Source organism: Siphateles boraxobius, unplaced genomic scaffold, assembly GCF_051911475.1.
Source record: "Siphateles boraxobius isolate OS27281-9 unplaced genomic scaffold, OSU_SipBor_1 120, whole genome shotgun sequence".
Taxonomy (NCBI): Eukaryota; Metazoa; Chordata; class Actinopteri; order Cypriniformes; family Leuciscidae; genus Siphateles; species Siphateles boraxobius.
The window spans coordinates 2,655,021-2,672,500 of NW_027508723.1; the positions used below are offsets into that span (position 1 = coordinate 2,655,021).

General features: G+C 36.3%; 1 protein-coding gene across 1 annotated transcript in view; it reads left to right on the forward strand.

Moving 5' to 3' along the window:
• Window positions 1–17,480, forward strand: part of tspoap1 (TSPO associated protein 1) — a 139,428-nt gene that overhangs the window by 118,671 nt on the left and 3,277 nt on the right. Inside the window, exons 27-33 of the mRNA XM_077222102.1 lie at window positions 1,552–1,682; window positions 3,455–3,623; window positions 7,777–7,845; window positions 9,042–9,095; window positions 10,156–10,259; window positions 10,374–10,445; window positions 15,323–15,424. Of these exons, the coding sequence (XP_077078217.1) occupies window positions 1,552–1,682; window positions 3,455–3,623; window positions 7,777–7,845; window positions 9,042–9,095; window positions 10,156–10,259; window positions 10,374–10,445; window positions 15,323–15,424 (701 nt within the window). The remainder of the gene's footprint in view (window positions 1–1,551; window positions 1,683–3,454; window positions 3,624–7,776; window positions 7,846–9,041; window positions 9,096–10,155; window positions 10,260–10,373; window positions 10,446–15,322; window positions 15,425–17,480) is intronic.

A 17,480-nucleotide genomic window follows, 5' to 3' on the forward strand; every position in this document is an offset into this window, starting at 1 on the left:
TTTATTGCTCATTCCTAGGGTTACTGATTTGATCAAACCTAAACCTAGGCACATAAATTGCCTAGGATCTAGCTTGTTGAGGAATGTTTTCTAAGTGATCAGATGCACATTTTATTTGATTTAAAACCCACAAATTTGCATTGGTGGAGAGTCAAGCCATGTCTAGTGACCATATTATCATAGAGATTTTGTAGTGGACAACTAATATACACCATTGCACTTTTACTATATTTTACAATTCTTTTCATACATTTTTGAATCTGTTTCCTTTGACGACATCCCCAAAAGGAAGTTTTCCCAAAGGTAGCTAATTTTTTCTGGTTATTTGCCCTCAAATGTGACTCACAGAGGTTGTTACATGAGCTCTTTTCTTTGCCCTGCCCTTGATTGTTGCTACAGATGGTCTTGATCCTCACTAATGAGATGAGCACATCTCACTGCTGGAGCTTAACACGAACATGACAGACACCACTGATCATGCATCTCTGTTCTACACTGTATTCCTTACCCCGCCCCCTTCCAACTCATCCAGAAACAGGAATACGATCCTGATGAATTCAGGGTGCTGACCCTCAGACCTCTTGACCTTGAGTCCGGCTGTCAGACTCCAAAGTACAGAAAAGCAGTTTTATTTTGCATACATGTCCAATATATAGGACAGGTGGTTTTGGGGGGGCATTTGTGTTTGCTTTACATTTATTTACAGTTTGCATTTTCATTTATTTATTGAGTAGACACTTGGGTGACTAAAAATTAATACATTTTTATCTACAGTCTCCTACAGATGAATCAATTCATGTAGTAATTAATCGATCGGCACAATTGAATCTGAGCTGCTTATCAGTAAGAACCTTGTTAAAAATTGAGCACCAATAATGTTGGAGCATATTCAAATGATTTCTGAAGGATAATGTTACACTGAAGATTGGAGTAATGATGCTGAAAATTCTGCTGATTTTTCATTAATAATTTTAAAAATGTATTAGTTCTGTATTAATATTTCTGAATTGTACTGTTTTTAATGTATTTTTCATTACATTAATCCAGCCTTGGTGAGCCTAAAAAAAGCTTTCAAAAACATTACAAAAACTTTTGACCAGTCATGTAGTTTTAATCTGTTCCATAAGAACATTATTCAAAATCACAAAGTTTGTTGGTATCTGAATAGACTTTGGTGTGTCTTTCTCTCTTCCTGTCGCTCTCACTCTGTGTCACTCATGTGCGCACGTTTCTCCAGCGGCTCATGGCGGCTTAGGATCAGGAGGTTTTAGTATGATTACCTCACTTAAGGACACGCCTGGGCCGAACCATTCTTTTTTTCAGGCGGGGGGAGACAACGCACATCAGTTCACTGGCTTTTAATGTTTGGAATGCATCAAGGAAAATGTGAAAATTGTCTAAAATAATTTGTCTTATTGTAATGTTGTAACGAAACTTTGCACAGATTCCCAAAAAATTTAAATATGCATGATGTCCAGATCAACCACCAATGTGTTGCTCCATATACGTAAATGTTACAGGTGTTTTTGTGTGTACTCTTTGGTGTTGCAGAGCCCAGACCATGTGGAGAAAATGAGGTCAGAGTCTTTGTTGCCCTCTTCCCATATGAACCTGCAGTCATGTCACCCAATCCTGATGCGGTTGAAGAGGAACTTCCCTTTAAAGAGGGACAGATTATCAAGGTTTGGCTTAGTTTTATTTCATTTTGTGATTTTCACACATGTATTAGTCTTTAATAGCAGATCATACTAGCTTAAAGTCAGCATGAAACATAAGTTGCAATAATCTTTTCTTTCCTACTGTGACATACAGCCTGTGTTAGAATTATTGGCACCCTTGCATTAATAAACACCCTTGCAATAAATCTGCATTGTTAATTCTTTCGACCTTTTATTTGAAAAACTCACAAATTCTAACCTTTCATTGAAAGTAGAATTTACTTAGAGAGTAAAACAATTGAAAATGGGGGTTAAAATCTCATTATGAAATATATGTTTTTCCTTAATACACATTGGCCACAATTATTGGCACCCTTGGTAAATGTGAACAAAGAAAACTGTGAAAATAAATCTGTATTGTTAATCCTACTGACCTTTTATTAAAAAACTCACAAAAATCAAACCTTCCATTGAAGTAAAACAATGAAAATAGGGGGAATTCTCATTATGAAATATGTTTTTCTCTAATACACATTGGCCACAAGTAATGGCACCATTTTATTCAATACGTTTTGCCTGATGAGTTTGGAGATCAGAGACCAATAGAGAATCTCTCCAAATCCTGCAGATTCCCAAGTCCATGTTGATATACTCATACATCAGCTATATATTCTCTCATCTTCAGTTTTCTATCCACAATATTCCTGCACCCCATGATGCTTTGTGCGAATTATGGGTGTAACTTCCGTTAAGCTGTAAACAATCAGTGAAAGACTAGCTCTATGGACGCAATAATATATATATATATTTTAAACCGTGTACAATTACATTACATTATTCTACTCCCCTTTCAAACATTGAACATTAAAAGGACATTTAAAAGTGTAAAAGCATCAACAAGGTACTTTCAACAGACCGTGAATAACCCAAAAAGCGTGAATATTTCCACAGCAAAATCGGACGGTTAAATATCACTGCAATATACAATACAATATGCACTGCAATATGCAATATACGTTGCCTTGATAAAAATAAAAATATTTACTTCAGCATTGCGTGATTTCAGTCATTTTGACAGATAATAAATTGAAACCTTGAACGAGACGTGAGGATTTGGGGAGAAAAAAAGAGATTCTTTGTGCATTCATGAATTATTAATGGCATATATCATAAATTAATTCGTTGAGAACAGACCACAAATGCCCAGTATATGTTGACCTTTTTCATATTATTACAGCAGAATGCAAAAATAAAATAATCATGAGGAAAAGAAAGCAGTGACTGAAAAGAGCTCTTGCCATAGATATTCTTGTTATAACATGTCACGTTAAAATACCAAGTGTTACGTTATTCTCACGTTATTCTTAAATAAAACAGGAAAGAAAATTGATATTTCATCCAGTCAAACTGACGGATCAGCTTTATTTGTAGGGCAACCTTATGATTTGAAATGATTAGTTTCAGTCTTTTTGAATGGAAGTTCCCCAAACCGGAAGTGCCGCCCATAATTCAAAACGCAGTAAACTCGTCAGGAATAAGGTGGATAAGGTTCAGGTTTGGGGATTGATGTGTTGATTTTGACGTTTGTTTTGGATCATTGTCCTGATGGAATATCCAACAACGGCTCATTATAAGATTTCTATAAGGCAAACCTGTCTATATAAGCCTTCAAAATGTGTTTCCAGCGTGACCCGCGCAGATGCTTGTTCACATCATAAACATGCCACTGTACATAATTCATTCAGAATATAATAAAGTTCCTGTTCAAAGTTCATTGTAGTGTTTCTTCTCTTAAGGTTTATGGGGACAAAGATGCAGATGGTTTCTACCGAGGCGAGTCGGGTGGTCGCCGTGGCTTTGTCCCATGTAATATGGTTTCAGAGATCCAGGTTGATGATGAGGAGACCAGAGACCAGCTCCTGATGCAGGGCTTCCTCACCACCGAGGCATCTATGGAAAAGATAGGTGTGTTTATCATTGCATGTGTGTGTCAGATTCATACATCTACACCTCGATCTCTGTTTTCACTCCAACATATGTTACCAGTCAGATTTGAGACTTCTTGGTAAAGCAAAATTGTACCGGTCCGCAAACTGTTCTTTTATGATACATGATGCACTGAATTGTTACAAAAAAAATCTATTTCAAATAAACGCTGTTCTTTTGAACTTTCTATTCCTCAAAAAATCCTGAAAAATAAAAATATATCACTGTTTCCAACAAAAATATTAAGCAGCACAACTGTTTTTAACATTGATAATAATCAGAAACTTTTCTTGAGCATCAAATCATCATATTATACTGATTTCTGAAGGATCATGTGACACTGAAGACTGGAGTAATGATGCTGAAAATTCAGCTTTGATCATAGGAACAAATTACACTTTATATATATTCACATAGAAAATAGATGTTTTAATTTGTAATAATATTTTAAATAATATTAAAGTCAAGAGAAACGTTGATTATTATTTGTTTTAATACACAATTGAAACGTATATCATCCAAAAATGGACTATTTCACCCAATATTTGTGTGTTCAATGTGCTTTCTGTTCTTATTTGATTACTGAGCATATGCTAACTTCAAACTCTCTTGAAATCAGCTTTAAGCATTAAAATACGCAAGTGCTTGTCTTGGTAGAAAACTGACTAGCTTTTAGTGCAGAGCTGTAGTCTGACTGACATTTATTTATGGTCATATTTTGAGCATAGCTCTAAAATAAAAAAATAAATCTCTTAACTCCCTATAATCGTCCAAAGAAAAAGCCACAATCCAGCCACAGCTGACATTTTAGCACAGCTAGAATTAAATTTTTAGACACAAGCTTTAAAATAGGCTTCAAGCTAACAACTTTGAGAAATTTGTCTGTAGATTTCAAAGGGTTGTCTTTAAAGATTTTTTTTTCACTTCAATCTTCACTCCAGCAGCTTTACATACACCAAACCAAAAAAAAATTTCTGTCTGTTGACAGCATTTTTAGATTTATGGAGTGATATAAAGAGAAATCCAAAAGCAACTCTGTAATAATTCTAATATTTAATAACAAAATGAAACAATTATTCTGAACCTGACTTTATCCAATGTTCTGGAAATGTATGCAAATGCATGCATATTTAATTAGATATTGCATCATTTGCATATGTACACATTTCAGAAATCTTACAAAACAAAACAAATGTTCTGTCATTAATCAACTTTGAGAAATATGGTGATATCTAATAGTTAAACATTTTTACTGTATTGACCTATAGAGTATTGCCTTAAATAGTTGCACATGAAGGAATGAATTAAATATGTACATGAAAAAGTGGCCACGGTGTTACTACTCACTAATCAGCCGAATACTACTCACTTTATTTCAATCTGTTCTTAATTTAATTTGGTTCATGTTTCGCAGTGTCAGTTTCATTTCAGATCACAAAGCTTTGCCATTTTTACAAAAGTGCCAAAGTACTGTCATTGTAATGTGTGTGTTGTTGTGGTCACTGTATGAGCAGTTCAAAGAGCAACAACGAGGATCTCAAAATGTCTCCCAGAATGCTTTGCTACAGTTGTGGTTCAGCCCTTTCTTTCTCACTGTGGTGGCTCATTCCTGAAGCTAATGCTTATTCTGTTGTTTAAAGAGATAGTTCCCTCAAAAATAAAAATTCTGCCATTATTTATTCACCCTCAAGTTGCATTACATTTGAGTTTCAGCAAGAACCAATGAGGTTCATTCTCGTGTTACGCATCACGTTTGAGCTTCTGCAAGAACCAATTAGGTTCATTCTCGTGTTACGCATCACGTTTGAGCTTCTTCAAGAACCAATGAGGTTCATTCTCGTGTTCCGCATCACGTTTGAGCTTCAGTAAGAACCAATAATCACGTTTGAGCTTTAGTAGGAACCAATGTGGTTCATTCTCGTGTTACGCATCACGTTTGAGCTTTAGTAAGAAACAATAATCATGTTTGAGCTTTAGTAAGAACCAATGAGGTTCATTCTCGTGTTATGCAGCACGTTTGAGCTTCAGCAAGAACCAATTAGGTTCATTCTCGTGTTACGGATTAAGTATGAGCTTCTGCAAGAACCAATGAGGTTCATTCTCGTGTTACGCATCACTTTTGAGCTTCTGCAAGTACCAATGAGATTCATTCTCGTGTTACGCATCACGTTTGAGCTTCTGCAAGAACCAATAAGGTTCATTCTCGTGTTATGCATCACGTTTGAGCTTCAGCAAGAACCAATGAGGTTCATTCTCGTGTTACGCGGCACGTTTGAGCTTCTGCAAGAACCAATGGGGTTCATTCTCGTGTTACACATCACGTTTGAGCTTCAGCAAGAACCAATGAGGTTCATTCTCGTGTTACGCATCACGTTTGAGCTTCAGCAAGAACCAATGAGGTTCATTCTTGTGTTACGCAGCACGTTTGAGCTTCAGCAAGAACCAATTAGGTTAATTCTCGTGTTACGCATCACGTTTGAGCTTCAGCAAGAACCAATGAGGTTCATTCTCGTGTTACGCAGCACGTTTGAGCTTCAGCAAGAATCAATGAGGTTCATTCTCGTGTTACGCATCACGTTTGAGCTTCAGCAAGAACCAATGAGGTTCATTCTCGTGTTACGCATCACGTTTGAGCTTCAGCAAGAACCAATGAGGTTCATTCTCGTGTTACGCATCACGTTTGAGCTTCAGCAAGAACCAATGAGGTTCATTCTCGTGTTACGCATTACGTTTGAGCTTCTGCAAGAACCAATGAGGTTCATTCTCGTGTTACGCATCACGTTTGAGCTTCTGCAAGAACCAATGAGGTTCATTCTCGTGTTACGCATCACGTTTGAGCTTCTGCAAGAACCAATGAGGTTCATTCTCGTGTTACGCATTACGTTTGAGCTTCAGCAAGAACCAATGCGGTTCATTCTCGTGTTACGCATCACGTTTGAGCTTCAGCAAGAACCACTGAGGTTCATTCTCGTGTGACGCATCACGTTTGAGCTTCAGCAAGAACCAATGAGGTTCATTCTCGTGTTACGCATCACGTTTGAGCTTCAGCAAGAACCAATGAGGTTCATTCTCGTGTTACGCATCACGTTTGAGCTTCAGCAAGAACCGATTAGGTTCATTCTCGTGTTACGCATCACGTTTGAGCTTCAGCAAGAACCAATGAGGTTCATTCTCGTGTTACGCATCACGTTTGAGCTTCAGCAAGAACCGATTAGGTTCATTCTCGTGTTACGCATCACGTTTGAGCTTCAGCAAGAACCAATGAGGTTCATTCTCGTGTTACGCATCACGTTTGAGGTTCAGCAAGAACCAATGAGGTTCATTCTCGTGTTACGCATCACGTTTGAGCTTCAGCAAGAACCAATGAGGTTCATTCTCGTGTTACGCATCACGTTTGAGCTTCAGCAAGAACCAATGAGGTTCATTCTCGTGTTACGCATCACGTTTGAGCTTCAGCAAGAACCAATGAGGTTCATTCTCGTGTTACGCATCACGTTTGAGCTTCAGCAAGAACCAATGAGGTTCATTCTTGTGTTACGCATCACGTTTGAGCTTCAGCAAGAATCAATGAGGTTCATTCTCGTGTTACGCATCACGTTTGAGCTTCAGCAAGAACCAATGAGGTTCATTCTCGTGTTACGCATCACGTTTGAGCTTCAGCAAGAACCAATGAGGTTCATTCTCGTGTTACGCATCACGTTTGAGCTTCAGCAAGAACCAATGAGGTTCATTCTCACGCTTCAAACTGGTCGGACGAGCTGTTTATGTTTGCGGATCAATGTTAATATATGATTAAAAGCCTAAATTCAATATGTTCATCATATAAAAGCGATCAAGTATCTTCAGAAAATATTTGAACTTTTTGAAGCGTCAAAGTGTTGGAGGGACAGAAATTTCAGACTTCATTCAAAATACATTCACTTGTGAAAGACTTGTGTGTTCAGAACAACATGAGGGCGAGTAAAAGATGACAGATTTTTCATTTTTGGGTGAACTAAACCTTTAATCTCTTGTTTTCAGCGTGGTTCTTGTTTTCAGCTTGGTTCTTATTTTGCTTTTCTTTTGGCTTCTCATTCATTCTTGTCTGCCTACTTGTCTTTTTTCCCTCGTATCCTGTTTAAATTTCATAAAGACGCCCGCTTACATGCACCGCTTCCACGCCGCACCGCTGCACCGCCGAAACCTAGACGCTCCAAGAAAGGTGTGTGTCAGCGCTCCTGTATCCTCCCCCCCACCCCCAGATTTCACCTGCGTTTGGTTTGCTGAATTTCATGCTTTCTGCTTCCGCATTCCCAAAGGGGGATACGAGAATTAGATATTCTTACTGTTTTATTTTTAACCACATTCAGCATGAAATCGAAACTAACCTTTAGTTATTCCAAATAAATATTCCTGGTTTTACTCTGCATGATTCAATGCATGTTATTGTAATGAAAACAATGCGTCAAAATGCAAAAACTTTTGTGCTGGTGTTTTCAAGGCCTTTTAGACAGAGAAAAAACATATTAACCAATATGGCATTCCATTATTAGTGCATTAATTGGATCTGCTATTTTTCTTCTGCCTCTTCTTCTTTTCTTTTTCTTTTCTTTAAAAAATAAAAAAATAAAAATAAGCTTAAAAATATAATAATAATAATATGAAATAAAAAAAATAATGTCAATTGACATTCTTTTTGTAGAAAAATTGGCAAACAATTATATAATAATAATAATATTAAAAATATTTGTCTTAATTGACATTTTTGGGGGGAAAATGAAGCTGCAAATTGAAAAAATTAAATAATAACAACAATATATAAATGAATAATATATAACAAAATATATGTTGTGGTAATTGGCATTATGCTACAAATATTGTCTTTTTATAGAAAAAAAGAAGCTAAAAATAAAAAAACATTAACAATGCATATTATAAACAAAATTATCATATATAATATAACTATTATTTTTTTGGTAATTGACATAATGCCATAAATGTTGTCAAACGTAACTTGTATTGCACTTGGGATAATTCCTTTAAACTTGTACTTTCTAATGCTTGTACTCTCAACCCCCTTTGGTCAACTCACCATCTCTCACTGAAGTGTGTGTGTGTGTGTGTGTGTGTGTGTGTGTGTGTGTGTGTGTGTGTGTGTGTGTGTGTGTGTGTGTGTGTGTGTGTGTGTGTGTGTGTGTGTGTGTGTGTGTGTGTGTGTGTGTGTGTGTGTGTGTGTGTGTGTGTGTGTGTGTGTGTGTGTGGCTCATGAATGCTGCACTCATAAGCTCAATAGTTTTATTTGGTTTTGTTTATTTTTATTAGTCTTTTTCCCCATAATTCCAAGTGTCAATCAAGGTCAGGCAGCCAATCAGATCGTGTCTAACCCTTCCCTCCTCCCTCACTTCTGTCCTTCTGCAGTGGAGTCTTCTGCGGTGTGGGAGGACACGTCTGCTATAGACTCCTCCAGTCAAGGTTAGATATCCTCAGTCCCGTCCTGTTTCTCTCTCTCACGTCTTCGTCATGTTTTCCTCCTCGGATGTTTTTCAGCCGCATGTGTGTGACAGTTTAATTGCATATTAACATGCTCTCGGATGATGCAGCGCTGCATGCTTTTACCACGGAGATGTGCCCTCATCACTGTTCTAACCACTAATTATCTTTCAGTCTCACGTTTAACAGTTGTGCTTCTTTGCATCATGGTTGATTTTTGTTCACTTTGTGACCTGCATGTGATTTCTGTCATAAGTGCCTTTCTCTGTCATTTTATCAAGCAGTAGATATCAGAAGTTTTGCAAAGCCAAAAATATATATATTAGTGCTGGGCAACGATTAATCGCATCCAAAATAAAAATTTGTGTTTACATGATATATGTGTGCATACTGTTTATAATTATTTTATATATATAAATACACACACATGCCTGTATATATTTAAGAAAAATATGTTATTCATATATAAAATATTTATATATGTATAAATATATATATACATGCAAATATTTCTTAAATATATACATGCATGTGTGTGTATTTATATATACAAAATAATTAGAAACAGTACACACATATATTATGTAAAGACAAACTTCTATTTTGGATGCGATTAATCGCAAAGTTTTCATATCAGTTAAAAGTTTATGCCATTATCAGAAGTGCACTTTTTAAATAAAGGGCAATTTGGGCAGATTTTCTACCCATGCAATTACAGTCTAACAAATATTTCAATTAAATCAGTTAATTGAAATTCTCAATTCGAGCAAATATGGCTATTAATTATAAAAGTTACTATTTCAATAATGCCCCAAAAAACACAGCATAAACTGTTAGAATATATCTGATATATATCAAAACCAATTAAAGAAACATAACATTTAACGCACATAAAATATAATGTAATGAACATACAAGTTCACAAGGGCCCACTGTGATTGATTCACTGCATTTCCCAGAAGTGAATCAAAGAGGGTCCTGCTTAATTTCCGAGCCGTAACTTTGAAAACGCTCATTAAGATGTGGTTTGTTTGACTTTCAGACCTGAGCCGCTCAGCCGCCCCGATGGGAAGCTCGAGACCCCGCAGGATGGTGGCCATCTTTGATTATGACCCGAGAGAAAGTTCCCCTAATGCAGACATAGAGGTGATGTCATTACTATTTTTAATAGTAGTAAAACAAAAAAGTGTCTGCGCTGAGTGAAGTGAGTCTATGCTGTGTGTGTGTGTCTAATGTTTGATCATCTCTCAATAACTCCAGGCTGAGCTGATCTTCAGTGCGGGCGACGTCATCTATGTGCTCGGTGACATGGACGACGATGGCTTCTACTATGTGAGTTTCTTCTCCTTCAGTCTTATTCTAATCTGTATGCCTTTTAAGTATATCCATAGCACCGCCTTGCCTCATATTTTCTCAATGAAATCCAATACTAATACTAATTTTGATTCGAAAAAAAGTGTTACTCACAAAATATGAGCATTTTTGCTTTCGACAACTATTTGTAAGGTGGAGGAGTCTTGTATTATCCCTTTATAACCAGAAAAGCTGCCACAAAGACATGATTCATATCTTTCTCTGAGCCAGCTTACAGTAATTTGTTCAATTCTCAGCCGGTTTTTGCATGAATGACCGCATTTAAGGGGTTTGAGTGATTAATTATAAGTATCTAACCTGACGAAAATTTATTTATTCAACGTTGTCTACATTATATTGCATCTGCAGCAGCATTGGGAACTTTTGTAAAGATAGGTTTAGCCATTACCTTTTAAATGCATCATTATATTCAAATTGCAAACACACAAGGAGAGTCTCCGCATGAAAGACCCACGACTGCAGATGAACGTGCGACTACGTTTCTCTCCGAAACGCTAGGAAATTAAATTAGATTGAATGGCGGATTGTAACTGTGACAAGATGATTGACAGGGCAGTTTATGGTGACAGGATGATTGACGGCAGTTTACGGCGACAGGATGATTGACGGCAGTTTATGGTGACAGGATGATTGACAGGGCAGTTTATGGTGACAGGATGATTGACGGCAGTTTACGGTGACAGGATGATTGACAGGGCAGTTTACGGTGACAGGATGATTGACGGCAGTTTACGGCGACTGGATGATTGACAGGGCAGTTTATGGTGACAGGATGATTGACGGCAGTTTAAGGCGACAGGATGATTGACAGGGCAGTTTATGGTGACAGGATGATTGACTGCCCTGTCAATCATCCTGTCGCCTTAAACTGCCGTCAATCATCCTGTCACCATAAACTGCCCTGTCAATCATCCTGTCGCCTTAAACTGCCGTTTATGGTGACAGGATGATTGACGGCAGTTTACGGGAGACAGGATGATTGACAGGGCAGTTTACGGTGACAGGATGATTGACAGAATGGTTGGAGCTAAACCATTTAGGGCTTTATAGGTCAGTAATAGTACTTTGTAATTGATACGGAACTTAATAGGTAACCAGTGTAGAGATGATAAAATAGGTGTTATATGATCATATTTTCTTGACCTAGTAAGAACTCTAGCAGCTGCATTTTGCACTAACTGTAGCTTGTTTATTGAGTATGCAGGACAGCCAGCTAATAAAGCATTACAGTAATCTAGTCGAGTCAAGTCAAGTCATCCTCATTTATATAGCGCTTTTAACAATGTAGATTGTTTCAAAGCAGCTTTACAGAGATAAAGATATAATTTAAGGTAACAGAGATTGGTTTGGTTTTATAGTGGTTCTTGAAAAATGTTTTTTCCAGCTAAAGTTAATTTTGATTGATTCACTTCCGTCTAAATGATCATTTGTTATTAAATTAGGGGCCGCTAAGACGACACCGTTCTCTCTAAACAGACTTTAAACGTGAACCTGTGATAGACGATGATGGCGTTCACATGCGCATTAAGAATTGATTCTATAGTTATGTGCGTTTGAATATATGTGCGCAGGTTTGTAATTCCTTACAAACCATGCCTAAACAAACTACTTGTCTATACATTTTGATGCAGAATTTTTATTTTATCTTATCACTTTGGGTAGGTACGCGAACCGAAAAATTCCACAACGCTTTATCTGTAGAGTGGTATAGGGATCCTCCATAGGGAGAGGCTAGTTGGCACTTCAGCACTGCATTGTCATCGGGTCCAGGCGAAAGTCCTTCGTCAGATCTGGAAACGGCCTGGATCCAGCAGGCTGCGGGAAAACCTCGGGATAAACAAAGACACTAAAATTAGCGTAGATGCCATTCTTCTTATGATGTTACGAGTACATCTGGATTTAAGGGAAGTGTTCCCAGTTCCGGCTGACCTAGTGCAGGGCAACCACCCAGTAGAGCATTACAATAATCTAGCCTTGATGTCATGAACGCATGAACTAGTTGTTCCGCATTTGTCAATGAGAGCATATGACGTAATTTAGATATATTTTTAAGATGGAAAAATGCGGTTTTACAGACACTAGACACGTGACTTTCAAATGAAAGATTGGTATCAAAGCGCACACCCAGGTTCCTAACTGACGACGAAGACTTAACAGAGCAGCCATCAAGTGTTAGACGGTATTCTAGGTCATTACGTGAGGAAGTTTTTTGTCCAATAATTAGAATCTCTGTTTTTTCAGAATTTAGTAGTAGGAAATTACTAGTCATCCAGTTTTCATCAGCAATGCATTCCGATAATTATGTGAATTGGTGAGTTTCGTTAGGTTTGGAAGAAATATAGAGCTGAGTATCATCAGCATAACAGTGAAAGCTAATTCCATGTTTCCTAATGATATCTCCTAAAAGTAGCATGTACAGAGTGAACAGCAACGGTCCTAGTACTGAGCCTTGTGGTACGCCATACTGAACTTGTGATCGATAAGACATCTCTTCATTTAATGCTACAAACTGATAGCGGTCAGATAATATGATTTAAACCATGCTAGTGCAATTCCACTAATGCCAACATAGTTTTCTAGTCTATATGCAATCTAGTCTCGAGGTCATGAATGCATGAACTAACCTTCTGCATCAGAAACAGATAGCATGTTACGTAGCTTAGCAATGTTTCTAAGGTGGAAAAAGGCTGTTCTTGTAACATATGAAATATGATTTTCGAAAGACAAGTTGCGGTCTAGTATAACACCCAGTACAAAACCTTGTACAAGGTTTTGTGGGTAGTTTTTTGGACCAATAAGTAATGCCTCCGTTTTATCTGAAATTAATAGCAGGAAATTACACGTCATCCAGCAGTTTATATCTTTGAGACACTCTGTCAATTTAAATGAGCTAGTGTTTTCATCTGGTCGTGATGAAATATATAATTGAGTGTCATCAGCATAACAGTGGAAATTAATTCCATGTTTTCTTATAATATTACCAAGTGGGAGCATATATATTGAGAATAGCAGAGGGCCTAACACCGATCCTTGCGGCACTCTATAGTCTACTGACGTTATCTTCGATTTTTCCCCATTTAAACAGACAAAATGATAACGGTCTGATAAGTATGATCTAAACCAGCTTAATGCCTGTCCCTGAACACCAGAGTAGTTTTGTAGTCGATCCAAGAGTATTTTATGATCGATAGTATCGAACGCAGCACTAAGATCGAGTAGAACTAGTATTGAGATACAGCCTTGGTCAGAAGCTAAAAGTAAATCATTTGTAATTTTGACTAGCGCAGTTTCTGTGCTATGATGCGGTCTGAATCCCGACTGGAATTTTTCATAGATATCATTTTCTTGCAAGAAAGAGCACAATTGAGCGGACACAACTTTTTCTAGTATTTTAGACATAAATGGAAGATTTGAGATGGGTCTGTAATTTGCTAAGTTATTTGGATCTAATTGTGGTTTCTTAATGAGAGGTTTTATTACTGCCAGCTTGAATATTTTTGGAACATGACCTAAAAATAAAGATGAGTTAATAATATTGAGAAGAGGCTCTTCCACTACAGGTAACACTTCTTTCAGTAGTTTAGTGGGTATTGGATCTAATAAACATGTTGTTGGTTTCGATGCAATGATAAGTTTATTTAGCTCTTCCTGTCCTACAGTTGTAAAGCGGTGTAGTTGTTCTTGAGGGGCGATAATTGAGGCTGAATCATAAGACACCATAAAAGATTGTACATTTACAATTGTGTTTCTGATGCTTTCTATTTTCTCATTAAAGTAGTTCATAAAATCATTACTACTATATTGTAACGGAATATTTTGCTCTGGTGATGTTTGTTTATTTGTTAGTCTAGCTACGGTGTTGAATAAAAACCTTGGATTATTTTGGTTATTTTCTATTAGTTTGCGGAGATGCTCGGCCCTGGCTGCTTTTAGAGCCTTTTTATAACGTGACATACTGTCTTTCCACGCGATTCTAAAGACCTCTAAATTAGTTTGTTTCCATTTACGCTCTAAGTTACGAGTTTCTCTCTTGATAACATGCGTAGCACTGTTGTACCAAGGTGCTTTAGTTTTCTCTCTAACCTTTTTTAATCTAATTGGTGCAACAATTTCTAGTGTACTAGAGAAAATGGTGCTCAAACTCCTAGTCATTTCCTCTAGTTCATCTGTTTGTTTGGGTTCACTGAGCAGCTGAGATAGATCAGGTAAGCTATTTGAGAATCTACCATTAGGCCATGACTGCCCCATGAACTCAGTATTATTAAATTAGCCGATATTAGGCCCTATTTTGCAGAATATTTTTTTTCAATTAAGCATTTTTAAGATCATGTCAGATGTCTGTGAGATCTGGCACTGTTTTTCTGTTTCTACTTTGGATCCCCACAATATCTCATGTAAGCGACGGTTTCATAGTAAGCTCTCTTAAGGACATGTTTAATAAGATCCTACCGAAAAAAGTTTTCACATTTTCATCACACACATATTTAAAACACATTTATTTTATTTATTTTTTTGTTTGTTTGTTTATTTTATTTTAATTGTATTTTTTGTTTAATTTTTTTTCTTTCTTCTTAATTTTCTTATTTTTTTTTTATTTTTTTTTTTTTCTATTTATTTAATTTTATTTTTTATAATTTTTTTATTATTATATTATATTATTATATTTTTTTTATTATTTTTTAAAATTTTATTATTATTATTATTAATTTTTTTGCAGAATATCTTTTTCAAGATGCAGGGCTGCGTAAATAAATAGTGTAAAAGGATGATCAAGTATGATTGAATGCGCATAAGCAAAGCAGCAGTGCATGATGGGCTTTTGTTGATGTTTTCAGGGGGATCTCAATGGACACAAAGGCCTCGTGCCTTCCAACTTCCTGCAAGCTTTTCCTGAGCCGGAAGAAGACGCCGTGACCGAGAGCCGTAGAGACGCACAGGTGTGTGTGTGTGTGTGTGTTTACTGCACGCATTACCGTCAATCATTGCATGCGTCTTCCATTCTGTTCTGTCCATCACAGCGTTACTGTGTCATTGATTAACAGCATTAGTTTCTCCAGCTGTCTTTTGTTCTGCATGTCGTCTTATGTGTGTTTTATCTCTTTGTGTTTGTTTTATTTTTGCATGTTTTCAGAAGCACAGGAAAGGTGTTCACTTTAAACAGTGACCGTAAGTCTTTCATAGATCTGAAACCCTCTCTAGTGTCTCCTTTCCTAAAAACCGTGACTAAACGGTATTATCATATATTACTGTGAAAACTGATGAATTATACCAAAGGTTAATGGGTTAGTTTGAAATGACACATCATCAGTTACTCGCCCTCTTTTTTTCCAAACCCGTATGAGTGACTTTCTTCTGTATAACACAAAAGGAGAAGTTTAACAGAGTGTTTTTCTATGTTGTCAAGCTTAACTTATATTATAATGTTTTAAAGATCCAATATTGTAGAATCTCAAAAAACTGACTGCACATCATCCCAAACTCTCTTCTTTTTCACATAAAATTAAATTTTACAGTGATATTTCATCCCCAAAACAATTCTGTCAGTCAGTGCGTCCAATTATGTTTGTTTTAGTATTATTTATATACTATTATAGCATTTAATAAAATGCTGAATAGGTGTTTTTTGTTGTTGTTTTAATTTTAGTTTGTTTTGGCAATTTTGTTATGTGTGTTTGTCATTTTTATTATTTTTTACCATTTAGCGTTGATTTTATTTCAGTATTTGTTTTTGTTCAGTTTTATGTTTTAGTTTAGTTTTTATTAATTTCCAGTTAGCAACATTTCTAATTTAGTTTTTTCTTCTATTTACTTTTGTAATATTTAATTTTATTTCAGCTTTCAAACATTATTCAATAATTTTAGTTTTAACTAAATTATAATAACCCTAATATGGACCCCAAACCTTCTTAAAAATATATTTTGTGTCCTACAGAAGAAAGTGTCTGAAGTGTTTTTTTAGCTGTACTAGCCCTGTAAACTCAACTCAATATTTCATGTTCATTTATTGTGTCTTCATGTCATGATTTCTCTCTCCCTTTATGACTTTGAGCTGAAGCGTTTTTAAGATCATGTCAGATTTGGCACTGTGTTTTTCTGTTGCTACTTTGGATCCCCACAATACTAATGTAAGCGACGGTTTTACATAGTAAGCTCTCTTAAGGAAATGTTTAACAAAATCCTACTGGAAAAAGTTTTTAAAAATTCCTCATACATATACTGTATTTAAAGGGACATTGTGTAGGAATTTCTCCCATCTAGCGGTGAAATTGTATTTTGCATTCAAACGAATTGTGCTCTCCAGCGCCTCGCTTTTTCTAATGCGTGTTGCATCTACGGTAGCTGTTATGTACCACAAAGCTATGACAGGATGTCTTCTAATAGCACTTCGTCGAGTTTTCCTTCGGGTGAACAGGTTTGTTATTTCAAACTGCAACTTGACACAACGAACAAACGAATGTTACAGTATGAATTACTGACTGACTCGCCGGGGCCGTGAAGCACCTCTCACTGCTCTGCTCCTCCGTTTCTGCTGCTTTCAGTCACGTGACGCTGGCTCTGAACGAAAACGCATTGTGGAAACGCGTTGGCCTGGTACTTTTTGACCCTCTCTGCTATTATAGTTTTTCAAGATGGCGGAACGACATGGAAGCCTCCGTGGACCTTCCCGTCACATGTATATAAAGATAATAAATTCTTCATTTACGAGGATAAGTCAGATAATTGGCAGAGGTATTTGTACACCATTGAGGACATATTTATGAATAAAAATATTGATTTTAGATAATAAAATACCTTAACTACACATTGTTCCTTTAAAACAAAAAAAATGTTAATAACATTTTTATTTATTTATTTTTTGGTTTTGCATTTTTTTATTTTATTTTTTTGAAATTATTTATATTTAATTTTTTTATTTTATTTTTATTTTATTTTTCATTAAAAAATTCTTTATTTTAGAATTTTTTTGCTAAATTTATTTAATTGTATTTTTCA